At 41.9% G+C, this 15013-nt stretch overlaps 1 protein-coding gene across 1 annotated transcript in view; it reads right to left on the bottom strand.

Annotated features, from left to right (window-relative positions):
• The window catches only part of NMT2 (N-myristoyltransferase 2), a 67603-nt gene that overhangs the window by 30755 nt on the left and 21835 nt on the right, over window positions 1-15013 (bottom strand). The window contains 1 exon segment of the mRNA XM_036281196.1: window positions 1980-2115. Coding sequence (XP_036137089.1) covers window positions 1980-2115 — 136 coding nt within the window.

The raw sequence follows: 15013 nt of genomic DNA, 5'->3' as shown, positions 1-15013 counted from the left end.
AATCCATGGTGACAAAGCGGTATGGAAAACTCAGCTTTGATAAATTCTTAAACCTATCCATTCACCTTCAGTAGAAGCATCACCTGGGAGGAATAAATTCGTGTTAGGAAAGGTGAGAATGTGTACCAACCCGGCATTAGCTTCACTCTCTGTTCCTGAATAAGAGGCAGGCCTCTCTTCCTCCATAGCTGCTCCTGTGATGTAAGTACATCAACTGTTCTCTTTACCTATTACTTTCTAATTTAATACTTTGGAAATCTACAAGAATCCAAACAAATACTTCATTCTGGTTCTTGTGTGGACACCAGGATATTCTCTAAACAGGGTCCACTATAATTTACTGTGTTATCTAAAGCTGGCATCAGCTTAAAAGAAAGGAGCCAAAGTTTTAAAAAATGCTATAGAAATAGCCCACATTAAAACAATTTTAATTTATTCTTAATTGTTAAAAGAACAGAATTTATCTACCATACAATGCTAACATATCCTCCCACGTTAGCTGGCTCTATTTTTTTTTTAAAGTGACCAGAAACGAGGAGGGCTCAAAATCACTAGGGTACAGAGATGGTAGAAGCTGATGGTGATGACAGAAGCATTAAGGAAATGGTCACAACTGCATATAAGTTACACCGCATTTATCTGATGAAGCAATGTTTAAAAATGGGGGGGAAAACCTTGCAAGCTTATGGTGTACCTTATATGAGTTACCTTGGAAATTATGACCAGTGGATAGAATATTTATTACCTGAGAACCAAGGTGAAAAGCTAGGGAGGAAGACTCCATTTTCTTCTCACCCCACAAAGGCAGTCAGGGGGAAATTGGGGCAAGAAATTTTCCTTCTCAGTGATTCCTGGTCCTTAAGTGTAAAACAGGCAACAACAACAAAGCTACCTGCAAGATCCACTTCATGCAACACACTGCAAACTTTGTACAAGAAAAACAATTTTAACCCCACAAAACTTGCGTAACGGTTATAACTGCCATGTACACAGAGTGTTTTATAATATAAAGAACATTTAATAAAAATGTTCTGATTGTAACCTCATGACAACTTTGTGAGTTGGGGAGAAAGCATCGTCCCCATTTTGCAGATCAGAAAACGGGCTTAAGGAGGGGCAGAAGCCTGTACAAAGACCAAGCTCAAGAGCCATGGGGCCAGGACTGAGTCTGGGTTCCCCATCACACCTCCTGAGCCCTTCCCATTTACACACACTACAAGTATCAAAATAACTCGATTTCATTATATTTATAATTCTACCCCTTTTTGCTGCAAGTGTCTTGCATCAAGAAGGCTCTGTGCTTCCCTGGGCCCAACACAAAAGGCCTGTGTTCACAGCTAGGGTGACTGGGTTGGCCCTACAGAAAGGGGCACCTGCCATCTGCACCACCAGATGTACCCATCTGCCAACACAGTGCCCAGCCAGATAACTTCTGGTTTAGTTTAAATGAATGTTTCTTCAGGGGAAACATTAGGAGCTATTACCCACCCTTGGCAATGGAATTAAGAATGGCCACTGAAGACTGGTCTGATTCAAAGTCAATGTAAGACTTACCCGTGGCTGCTCCCGCTGAAATCTGCTGCCAGATGGTGTTGTGCTATTCAGATAATTAGACAGACACCCAGAAAAATTAAAATGTGAATATCTTCTGAACTAAAAGTCATCAAATATCAAGTGTAACTTAAAAAAAATTCCTAATAGCTCACACTGAGACTTTGTTCTATGATTACAATCTTTACACTATTTTGCTGAGAAATATGCAGGCGATATCTTAGTACACACAAAAGCACAGTATGTACGTCTTTGTTATCTGGGTGCCGAAGTGAGACTTAAGAAGCTGTAAGTACCCTCTGGTTACTATCAGTACAGTCACAACAAAACCCTCACTCCACCTCTGATCCAACAGGACGCTGAGCTGCACAAACCTGCTCTCACATGCATGAGCAAACACAAAGAGTAAAACAAAACAGGGCTCTCACTTTTGAAGGCTGCTGAATCTTAATCTCCTGGGAATCAGATGCAGAGTCTGACTTGGTGCCTCCAGAATTTGGTTTCTCCTTTTTTCTCTTCTGTTTCTTCTTTTTCTTTTTGGCACCCAAGTCCCCTCTGGGACTTCTGTTAGGAAATTTACAGAGGGTCAAACAGCAACAAATTATTATATAAAATTAATAATTTAGAAGAACACATCATACATAGAAAACAACTATGTTAGAATGTATGATATTGTGATTTATAAGAAACATATATATATATATGTATATTTGATCACACAGATGACCAAATACATACATATCTCTCATATATATTTGGTTTTTATTGATGGTTTCTGGCTCACAGCTCCTGAAACCTTGGAATTTCCTAAGTGATGAGAGTTTAAAGCTGTCTCATGTCAATGAGGCGATTTCTGGACGGCACCTAAGGGCCAGTAGAGCCAACCATGTGATTAGATGGTTGGAACTTTCAGTGCCAACCCCAACCTCCAGGGATGAAAGAGGGACAGGAGAATGGCCGATGATTTAATCAGGCATGTCTATATAATGAAACCTTCATAAAAACCTAAGACAGGGTTCGGAGAGTTTACAGGCTGGTGGAGGTGCTGGGAGGATGGTGTACCTGGAAAGAGAATGGAAGCTCTGCACCGTTCCCCATGCCTTACCCTATGCATCTCTTCTACCTGGATGTTCCTGAGTTACATCCTTTTAGAATAAACCAGTGATCTACTAAATAAAATGTTTCCTGAGTTGTGTGAGCCTCTCTAGCAAATTAACACAACTCAAAAAGGGGGTCTTGGGAACCTCTGCTTTTTAGCTGGTCTATCAGAGGGACAGGTAAAAACCTGGACTTGTGCCTGAAAGTGAGGGCAGTTGGGAGGATAATCTTGTAGGACTGAGCCCTTAACCTGTGGGATCTGAAACTGTCTCTGGGTAGATAGCGTCAGAATCGAGCTGAATTTCTGGATACTCTGCTGGTATCTGAGACCTGCTTGGTGTTGTGTGGGAAGCCCCCGCCCCCAAACCTTGGAATTGGATCCAGGAATCCAACATAGGATCTAAATGGGAAATGAAATTTAGTCAGACTAGGAAGACAACAGGATAAGTGACTCAGAAGAATATTAGCCTACATTCAGTCATCCTACAGGGGGCTAAGATACCATTCCAGCAGGAAAACTGTAGACAAGATACCATTCCAGCAGGAAAACTGTAGACATAAACCATATTTTATAACAGAAGTCAAATAGCTTTCACAGTTACCACTGCTCCATTAATCTCCTTCTGAGCTTGTTAAATTGATTTTTTTTTTTTAATCCTCACCCGAAGACAGTTTTCCATTTTTTGTTCAGATAGAGTGGGAGGGAGAGAGAGGAAGAGAGAGAGAGAGAGAGAAACATCGATGTGAAGGGACACATCGAGTCGCTGCCACCCGCACGACCAACCAGGGCCAGGGACAAACTGCAACCGAGGTACGTGCCCTTAGCGGGAACCAAACCCGGGTCTCTCTGTACCGCAGGCCGCCGCTCCAACTGCTGAGCCAAACCGGCCAGGGCGAAGATTTTTTTTAAAATTGAATTTTAAAGAGAGCAAAGAAGAGTGAGGGAAAGATAAACATGGATTGCTGCCTCCTGCATGCCCCCTACTGGGGATCGGGTCCGCAACCTGCAGCTTTTTAAGGAGAGATACATGGTATAAAAAATCCCATTACAGCCCTACAGCCCTGGCTGGTTTGGCTTAGCAGTTAAGAGTGCTGGCCCACAAAGTGAGAGTGCAGGTTTGATTTCCAGTCAAGGGTACATACCTCGGTTTCAGGTTCGATCCCTGGACCTCAATGGACCTCAATGGGAGGCAACCAATCGATGTGTCTCTCACATCAATGTTTCTCTCTCTCTCTCTCTCTCTCTCTCCTTTCCTCCCTACTACTCAATCTAAAAAATCAATGGAAAATATGCTCAAGTGAGGACTAATAATAATAATAATATTAATAATGATAATGAAACTTCCATTATAAACGTTTCTTGGGTACAACAAACAAGTAATCTTGACGCAATAGAACTAAAGAAACTGCTTCTCTGCAGAGGGGAAATTTTTCTTGCTAAAAATTTTACTGAAAGGATTAATGATAAAAAACTCTACATGAAAACATTCACTGGTGAAACACTTCTCTTTAGAACCCTTGTCATTTTATGGCTGTCACCTTCTGAAGAGCAAATGGAACACAAGGAGATTTAATATTTCCATTTATTTGGGCCTAGTCTTACCTATTCTCAGAAGGTAAATTAAAATTTAGAGTCAAAGATTATTACTGCACTTTGCCTGATGTAGGCAAAAGTGATAGAAAGAATCAGTCCTGTTATATTGTTCTCAGCTAGCTCTATCAGTCCCCACCCATTTTGTTTCTTGAATATTTACTTAATTATAAAATAGATATTCACCACAGAAGACACAAATGTCCTTAATATATTAACATCCTTCTTATAATACTGTCCCTTAGGAAAACAATACTTTTCTGGTATATATTTTCCAACATTGTCTTTCTTCTTTAAGCATGCCTTCGTTTTTTACTATGAATAAGTTTTAAACTGAAACTGAAACTTGAACATACCATTTTGAAACTTCCTATTTTCTCCTTCCACTTCACAACATGTCTTGGACTTCTTTCCATGTCAGGATATACTGAGCTAACTCATTTCTTTTTAGCAATTGGATAGCATTTTATTGTATAAATATATCATATTTCATTCCTATATTAAAAATGCTGCTGTTGCCCGGACCAGTTTGGCTCAGAGGTTAGAGCATCAGCCTATAGACCAAAGAGTCTCAGGTTTGATTCCAGTCAAGGGCATGTACCTAGGTTGAAGTTTGATCCCCGGCCCTGGTTGGGGTTGTGTGGGAGGCAATCAATCAATGTGTCTCTCTCAGATAGATGTTTCTCTCTCTCCCTCTCTCTGTCTCTCTCTCCCTCCCTCCCACTCATCTGAAAATCAATGGAAAAATATCCTTGGGTGAGGGTTAAAAAATAAAAATTTAAAAGATAAAATAAAATAAAAATGCTGCTGCCAAAACATGTTCTGGCACTTACATTTTTGCTCATTCATTCTAGTACGTCCATAGGTAGAAATGCTAGGTCAAGGGGCATGCAGAGTTTTAGTCTAAGTAGAAAATTAAGACTGCTTTAATAAATACTGTACCAATTTCCACTCCACAAATAGTAAATTAGACAGTTTCTGGTTATGCACGTAAAGAGTTTGGAAGTCATCACTCCATCCTAACAGACTGAAAAATCAACAATTTTTCCTAAATTCATAAAGGAAGGCGCTGGGGGCAGAAAGACTCCTATAAGAATGACTGTTTTGAGAGACAAAAAATGGCGGTGGAGTGAATGGAGCTACACAGACCATCTCCCAGGACCAAACTGGATTTACAACAAAAATAAAGACAAATCAGGAAGGAGCAACCGAAAGGCAGCCTGGAGCACCACATAACCAGGGACACTGACTCAATCCTGGTAGGCTTGCGAGGACGTGAGAGGGGGCCAGGAGCCCACAGTCCGCAGCGGCCTGGGCTGGGACCAGCGAACTCAGCTGGGACCAGGGGACTCAGCTGGAAGCTGCTGCTGCCTCGGCTGCAAGCTAAGCCCTCAGATGGTGCTGCACGGACTCGACTGGGACCAGGGGACTTGGCGGGAAGCTGCTGCTGCCTCGGCTGCATGCTAAGCCCTCGGCTGGTGCTGCAGGGACTCAGCTGGGATCAGGGGACTCGGCGGGAAGCTGCTGCTGCCTCAGCTGCGAACACGGTTAAGTCCTGTGAACCGCTGAGTGCTACGCCCTCGGCTGGTGCCCCAGACACGGCTGCCCTGAGCTGCTTAGCTGGGAGCAGCGCCTTCGGGTTAAAAGTCCCAGGCGGCTCCACAACACAGTGTCTGGACAGAGGCTAAATTGGGAGCAGCCACTCACCTTGGGCTCCGGCAGAGGGAAGGCAGACGGGACTGGAACTGTGTGGGGACACTTGGAATTTGGAGGGTGCTCAGAGCTTTTGCTGAGTGCAGCCATGCAGGACTGTGGTCATTTTACTCCTTCCCAGGGCCCTGGGGAGAGGCGGCAGACCCTCCCAGACCCTCCCTCGGAGATTCAACCCCACCTGGTGGCCATTGAAATGCTAATTGAGGCCCATTACCAACAAGCACTGCCCCATTCTCAGGAAATCCTCTTACACTGAGCACCTGAGGGAGTTTTTCAGGCAACTCAGAAACCAAGGTTCTTCAGGTGACCTCTACTAATAGCCTCCAGGCAAAAAAAGAAAAAAAAAAAAAGCTAGAGGAAAGTTAAGACTTGACAGTGGTGGTTAAAGTGGGTCCTCCCTTCCTCATTCAAACCCAGGAGAGGGAACCACAAACAGCAGAACACCAACACCCACAGGGAAAATTTGGCAGACTCCAAAGCCCACTGTGATAGCCAAAATGGTGAAAAACAGAAACAGAAGCCAAATGAAAGAACAAGAGACCTCTACCGAAGATGAGATAGAGGTGCAGTTAAGCAAGTTAACAGAACTAAAATTCAGAGCCATGATCTTGAGGAAGCTCAACAGCATGTGTAAGGACAAGAGGACCATGAGTGAAAACAGAAATGTTGAAAATCAACCAGTTGGAAATTAAAAACGACGTATCAGAAACGAAAAACACATTGGAAGGTCTAAAAAGCAGAGTAGAGGAAGCTGAGGACTGGATCAGTGAATTAGAAGACAGGGTAGAAAAAAAATCAACCAATCAGAAAACCAAAAGGAAAAAACGATTAAAAACCAGGAAGACAACTTAAGAGAACCGTGGGACAACTGGAAACGTAATAACATTCGCATCATAGGAGTCCCCAAAGAAGAAGAAAATGAGCGAGGGTTAGAGAATATATTCAAAGAAATAGTGACAGAAAACTTTCCTAATTTGGTGAGGGAAGAAGGCAATCATAGCAGGGGACTGCAACACCCCGTTGACAGCACTGGATAGATCCTCTAGGCAAAAAATTAGCAAGGAAACAGAGACTCTAAATGAAGCACTAGACCAAATGGATTTAATAGATATCTACAGAGAATTACACCCCAAAACTACAGAATTCACATTCTTCTCAAGTGCACATGGGACATTCTCAAAGATAGACCACATGTTAGGGCACAAACTAAGTCTCTACAAGTTCAAGAAGATTGAAATCATATCAAGCATCTTCTCAGATCACAATGACATGAAACTAGAAATCAACTGCAAGAAGAACATACAAAGTCATTTGAACACATGGAAGCTAAATAGCATGTTATTTAACAATGAATGGGTCACCGAGGAGATCAAGGAAGAAATCAAAAACTTCATGGAAACCAATGAAAATGAAGACACAACAACACAAAATCTATGGGATGCAGCGAAAGCAGTTCTGAGAGGGAAGTTTATAGCACTACAGGCCTACCTCAAAAAACAAGAAAAATCTCTAATGGACTATCCAACCTCACAACTTAAAGAACTAGAGAGCAAACAAAAAGAAAACCCCAGAGCAAGTAGAAGGAAGGAAATAGTAAACAGCAGAGCAGAAATAAACAACATAGAGACCAAAAAAACAATTCAACGGATCAATGAAACAAAGAGCTGGTTTTTTCGAAAAGATAAACACAATTGATGGACCCTTAGCTAGACTCACCAAGAAACAAAGAGAGAGAACCCAAATACACAAAATCAGAAATGAAACAGGAGAAGTAACAACTGACACCACAGAAATACAAAAGATCGTCAACAACTACTATGAACAATTATATGGCAACAAATTCGACAATCTAACCGAAATGGACAAATTTCTAGAACCACATAGTCTCCCAAAACTGGACCAGGAAGAGATAGAAAACTTGAACAGACCAATATCAACAGAAGAAATTAAAGATGTAATCAAGACTCTCCCAGCAAACAAAAGCTCAGGCCTGGATGGCTTCACAGGGGAGTTTTACCAAACATTCAAAGAACTAACACCCATTCTCCTCAAACTATTTCAAACAATTCAAGAAGAAGGAAGACTTCCAAACTCGTTTTATGAAGCCAGCATAATTCTAATTCCAAAACCAGAAAAAGACACTACAAAAAAAGAAAACTACAGGCCAATATCTCTGATGAACATAGATGCCAAAATCCTGAACAAATACTAGCAAATCGGCTCCAGCAATACACCAAAAAAATTATCCACCATGACCAAGTGGGATTCATCCCAGGGATGCAAGGCTGGTACAATATTCGCAAATCAATAAACGTGATACACCACATAAACAAAATGAAGAATATAAACGACATGATTATATCAATAGATACAGAAAAGAGCCTTCGACAAAATCCAGCATCCATTTCTGATAAAAACGCTCAGCAATGTGGGAATAGAGGGATCATATCTAGACATAATAAAGGCCATATATGAAAGACCTACAGCCAACATCATACTCAATGGGCAAAAACTAAAAGCATTTCCCTTAAGAATAAGAACAAGGCAAGGATGCCCACTTTCACCACTCTTATTTAACATAGTACTGGAAGTCTTAGCCACAGCAATCAGACATGAGGAAAAAATAAAAGGGATCCAAATTGGAAAGGAGGAAGTGAAATTGTCATTATTTGCAGATGACATGATACTATACGTAGAAAACCCCAAAGACACCATCAAAAATTTACTAGACTTAATAAATGAATTTGACAAAGTAACAGGATACAAAATTAACGTCAAGAAATCGATGGCATTCTTATACACCAATGATGAACTCACAGAAAGAGAAAGTAATAAAACAATCCCATTTACCACTGCGGCAAAAAAATTAAGATACCTAGGAATAAACTTAACCAAAGAAATAAAGGACCTATTCACAGAAAACTATAGGTATTGAAAAAAGAAATAGAGGAAGATATAAAAAAGTGGAAGCACATACCCTGTTCATGGATTGGGAGAATTAACATCATTAAAATGTCCATATTACCGAAAGCAATCTATAGATTCAATGCAATCCCTATCAAAATACCAATGGCATACTTCACAGAATTAGAACAAGTACTTCAAAAGTTCATATGGAACCAAAAAAGACCTCGAATAGCCACTTGAATATAGCAATCTTGAAAAGGAAGAACAAAGTTGGAGGGATCACATTACCAGATTTCAGGTTATACTACAAAGCCACCGTAATCAAAACAGCCTGGTACTGGCACAAGAACAGGCATATAGACCAGTGGAACAGAATAGAGAACCCAGAAATGGACCCAAGGCAATATACTCAATTAATATTTGACAAAGGTGGCAAGAGCATACAGTGGAGTAAGGACAGCCTCTTTAATAAATGGTGCTGGAAAAATTGGACAGCTACATGCAGAAAAATGAAACTAGACCATCAACTTACACCCTACACAAGAATAAACTCAAAATGGATAAAAGACTTAAATGTGACTCATGAAACCATAAAAATCCTAGAAGAAACTATAGGCAACAAAATTTCAGACATCATACGCAGCAGAATTTTCACTGATACATCACCTAAGGCAATAGAAGAAACAAAGGAGAAAATGAACACATGGGACTACATCAAACTCAAAAGCTTCTGCACAGCGAAAGATACAATCATCAAAACGGAAAGGCTACCCACTGTATGGGAGAGCATAATTGCCAATGATATACCAGATAAGGGGTTAATTTCCTATATATATAGAGTGCTCATACAACTCCACAAAAGGAAGACAAAGAACCCAATTAAAAAATGGGCAGAGGAACTAAATAAACACCTCTCCAAACAGGACATACAAATGGCTAAGAGACATATGAAGAAATGCTCATCATCACTAAGCATCAGAGAGATGCAAATTAAAACAACAATGAGGTATCACCTCACACCTGTCAGAATGGCCACCATCAACAAATCATCAAACAACAAGTGTTGGCGAGGGTGTGGAGAAAAGGGGACTCTAGTACACTGCTGGTGGGAATACAGACTGGTGCAGCCACTATGGAAAACAATATGGTGTTACCTCAAAAAATTAAAAATTGAACTTCCATTTGACCCAGTTATCCCACTTCTAGGAAAATACCCTAAGAAGCCTGAAACACCAGTCAGAAAGATTATATGAACCCCCATGTTTGTAGCAGCACTATTTACAATAGCTAAGATCTGGAAACAGCCCAAGTGTCCATCAGTAGACGAATGGATAAAAAAGCTGTGGTACATATACACAATGGAGTACTACGCAGCTGTAAGAAAGAAAGATCTCCTGTCCTTTGAGACTACATGGAGGGACCTGGAGAGTATCATCCTGAGTGAGGCAAGCCAAACAGAGAAGGACAAGTATCATATGATCTCACTTATTTGTGGAATATAATGAACATAACAGTCTGAGGAATGGGGTAGTCCCAGAGACGTGGAGGTGGGGTACAGACTGACAATCCCCATAAGTGGGGATGGTGGGGGAGAGATAAACCACAGAACTTATATGCATGTATGCATGAACAGTGGACATGGACAACAAACTGGGGACAGGGCGGGGAGGGAGGGGGAGGGAGGAATCAGTGGGGGAAAAGAGAGAAAAATCTGTAACAATTAATTAATAAAAAAGAAAAAAAAAAAATCATAAAGGTGAGGACACAGGACAAACTGCTGCCCCGAGACTGGAGAGACAGAAAGGTGAACACAGGGTCCCAGTTTCCAGGAGCAGATACTCATCAGTTGAAACCACCACAGGAACCATCATCCCGGTAGGAAAACCTCAACTGGAACTGACCAAGTGCCAGAGGCTACATGTGGACAAGTCTGAGAGTTAAAAAATCCAGGGGACCCAGTCATAGGGGTCTCCACACTTCTGTGAGTTTACCCCCAGGAGCCCAAGCAGGCTCCCACAATAAATGTCAGAGAAAAGTCCCCTTGTACTTCCACCAGGGGAAAGGAAAAAGAAACCATCTTGAAATACCCAGAGCACTGTTATCCTAACAAGGTCTGCCCTCAGGAGAGACTGACTAGTTAACCACAGCCTAACCTGCTGGGAGATTATCAGAGCCTAACTGACCCAGTGAAGGGAAATATCTAACTCCAGCCCATGCTAGCCATTCTAGGCCACCTAAGGCAGATGGAAAAAACTGAGAAATACTTGTGAGTTCACAGTCCAGAGGCATAGGCTCACTAAAAGACTGGGACCTGATTAAAGGATTACAGAACACTCCCCCACCACACACACCTCACCGCCACTAAAAACCTATTTACAACAGTTCCTTTTATCCAGTATATCATGTTCGGTTAACAAGGAAAAATTACTAACAAGGCATACTAAAAGACCAAAAACACAAGTGGAAAAGACAGAGCAAGCATAAGAATCTGACATGGCAAAGATGCTGAAATTATCAGACCAGGAATTTAAAACATGTATGATTCATTTGGTACACGATCAAATGGACAAAGTAGAAAACATATAAGAATAGATGGGCAAGGTTAACACAAAGATGGAAATTCTAAGAACCAAAGAGATATGCTAAAGATCAAACATAATGTAACTGAAATGAAGAATGCTTTTGATGGGCTTGTTACCAGGTTGGGCACAGCTGAGGAAAGAATTTCTGAATTATAGGATATAGCAATGGAGACCTTCACAGAAATCTTTCCAAACTGAAAAGTAAAGAGAACAAAGACTGAAAAAACAGAACATGATCTCCAAGGACTGAGGGACACCTGCCTACTACTTGGATGCAATTCCATAGTGAGTTCTCTTTTCACCAGACACTGCTTTAGGTGAAAGTAGTTTCAAAATATGTTCAAAAATTTATATTTCTCTCATCAAGAGCTGGGTTGTCTTCCCCTCCCCTTGAATCTGGCAGGCTTGTCACTTTGCTCTTAACACAGAAGAAATGACACTTCTAAGGCTGGGTCACAAAACATACAGGTTCCACCTGGCTCCTTTGGGATGTTTACCCTTGGGGCACCCCAGGAGTCATATAAGAGGTCTGACTACCACAACCACCAGGCTGACAGTGCAACTGAACTTCCAAGCACCAACCAGCAACCGTGGCAGGGAGCACTCCTGGATGGTCACCTTGGTCATCCAGCGGAAGGAAGGCTCCCCAGGGCAACATCAAACTGCACCTGCACAAGAGGCCCCAGTGAGAAAGTGCCTTTTCCAATATCCTCATCCACAGAATCTACACTCATGATAAAAAAAAAACAAAACTTGTTTTTAAGTCACGATTGCTAATAAAAACCAGAACAGAATCTTGGAACCTGAAAATGGAGGGCTGCTCTAACAAAAGCCTGAAACGCAAGGTGTTGACATCAAGACCAGGTGGGAGACTGTTAGCAGAAGCCTGATGCCTTGAGGAGCCTGATGGTGAGGGCGCGAAGAAAATATTTTATTTAATGATTGTTTCAATGATTTCTTCAAGTAAAGAAAAAATTGAGGAAAAAAGACCCTTGTATATAGTAAAGGAGCAGTTATAAAACTATTGCCAGCAATAATATGGAAAATAGAAAATGTCCCTAATAAACCTGATGACCTAACAAAAAAGACATCTGGGCAGAGGGCTGAGGCTTCTCCCAGCTGTTAGTAACAAAATGAGAGAGGGTAGAGAATGAGCTACTCAGTTTTGGAGTGGAAGTCAGAGAATATATAAACCCAGTCAGTACTTTCTAGATTAAAAAATAAAACTGTTCCTCATCCCTTGCATCTCCTGAGGGCAAAGAATTTGTACATTGAGAACCAGCATCAGGATAGAAAATCAAATCTAAGGTGCTACCTTGTTGACCATTCCAGACAACAGGCCTTGTAGGTTCCTGAAGGCTGTGCCTTGTGTATCCTCCCTAAACAATACAGCTTCTAAGACTCTGCTCCATGGCAGCCTCACCAGGAGCCCAAGGAAGAGAAAAGCTTATCTGGAAAAGATCTGTGGCTAACTTTTGTCTAATGGAGTGGATTAAAAATTGAAACACTGGAAGCCCATGATATTTTTAAAAGAATTACATTGGCTTGAAAGAGACAAAGCAGAACAAAATGAAAGAAGTCCTTTGGATCCTCAGCCTTTTGAAGGCAGGAAGCAGACAGAGAAGGTACTCACATGGATGCAAAGTCCATTTTTCTTTGGAAGGATGTCTTTCTTAAAGGGCATATCAAGAACCTAAAGGACAGAAGCCAGAGCCACGGAGAACAGCTCCTAATGAATAGGGCTGAACTCGAATCACGGAACTGGCAACACATTACTAAATCAATTTCAGATCTGTGATTAACCAGACTGGGGTGTGCTATTTCCCCTTTTGGATGGGAATATCTACAGTGGTTCTCCTACATCTGTCCACCATCTCACAATGGGTGTGTGAGGGCAGACAACGTGTCTGCTCAGTTCATAGGTACTCAGATCAACGGGGGATGCTAATCCACACCTAGACTTGGATTAGATGACAAGATTATGGACTTCAAGACTGAGCTTAATATATAAACTAAAACACAATACGATTTTGGAGAGGGTAAATGTATTCTGCATGTGGGAGAATGTAAATAAATTTGAGCCAGAATTTGGACTGTGGTAGTTTTCAACATGTTCTCGAAAATTTTAAGACTCCTTGAAATGAAAGATGGAATCTAGTTCCCCTCCCCTTGAATATGTACAGGCTTGTGACTCACAGCCAATCATTCACAACAAATGTGTCAATATCTGACTTCTGAGTCTAGGTCAGAAAAGGCCACACAGCTCCTATCCACTTCTCATAAAATGTTCTTTCCATCAGATGGCCTTGAGACCTGCCATGCCGGTGAGACCACAGGTAGCCATGCAGGTGAGAAACAAACTGATTTCTGGCCAATAGCCAACACTGACAGCAAGCCATGTGAGTGAGCAACTTGGATGTCCAGTCCAGTGGAGCCTTCAGCTGACTGCAGCTCAGCCAAAATCTAACTGCTACCCCATGAGAAACCACTTCTAACTGTGCTCTTTCCAAATTCCTAACCCACAGGATCTGTGAGTGTAATAAACTAGTTGTTGGTTTGTTATACAGCAATAGTTACTGGAACACAAAGATACAACAATGAACAAACTAAAGTCCTATTCTATGAAACATATATTCTTAGGCAAGAGACAATACACCAATGGGAGGCCTGGGGGAAATTAATGAGACAGGGTCTGTGTGTGTGTAGCCTCGTGACTGGCATGGAGTAAGCCATTCAATAAATCATGAGGACTGTTATTATTACACACTTAAACCTGTTGTTTCCCCTGGTAGGACACCCTTCTCCCCTCCATTTCTTGGCAAATTACTTGTCACTCAAGATGCGGCCAAGAATCCCCTCTTCTGAGAAACCCCGCTCCTTCCCTAAGCTGAATCAGGTGCTCCTCGCTCAATGACCCCCTGCCATCTGAGCATCCTCTCACCTAGCACACTCTAAACTTGGTGTTATCTGCTTTTCCCACTAGAATATAAGCTCCTTCAGAGCAGAATGTCTCGCCCTGGTCGGTTTGGCTCAGCAGTTAGAGCGTCGGCCTGTGGTCCAGAGAGACCTGGGTTTGGTTCCCACTAAGGGCACGTGCCTCGGTTGCAGTTTGTCCCCAGCCCTGGTTGGTCATGTGGGTGGCAGCCACTCGATGTGTCCCTTTCACGTCGATGTTTCTCTCTCTCTCTCTGTTCCTCTCTCTCCCTCCCACTCTACCTTAACAAAAGATGAAAAAATGTCCTCGGGTGAGGATTAAAAACAAACAAACAAAAGAACAGAATGTCTCATTTCTCTATAAAATGTGTACATAATAGAAAATATATGTATTGGTCTCTTCTCCCAGTTCCTGGCACAGAGCTCCTAAAACCCTTGTAATTTCCTGGGTGAAAAGGAGTCTTTTGTTCTACCAAGGTGACCTGGTAGGTTCCTGGGTGGGACCTGGTCACCAGAAAGACCAAGCACTATGATTAGAAGCCTGGTATTTCCAGCACCACCCTTCCATTCTCCAGAGAGGGGAGAGGGGCTGGAAACAGAGTTACTGATCAATCATGCCTACTCATGAAGCCTCCAT

This window comes from Molossus molossus, unplaced genomic scaffold (genome assembly GCF_014108415.1).
Source record: "Molossus molossus isolate mMolMol1 unplaced genomic scaffold, mMolMol1.p scaffold_m16_p_32, whole genome shotgun sequence".
Lineage (NCBI taxonomy): Eukaryota > Metazoa > Chordata > Mammalia > Chiroptera > Molossidae > Molossus > Molossus molossus.
Note: the sequence above shows the minus strand (reverse complement) of the source record. Positions and strands in the feature narration are given on the sequence as shown.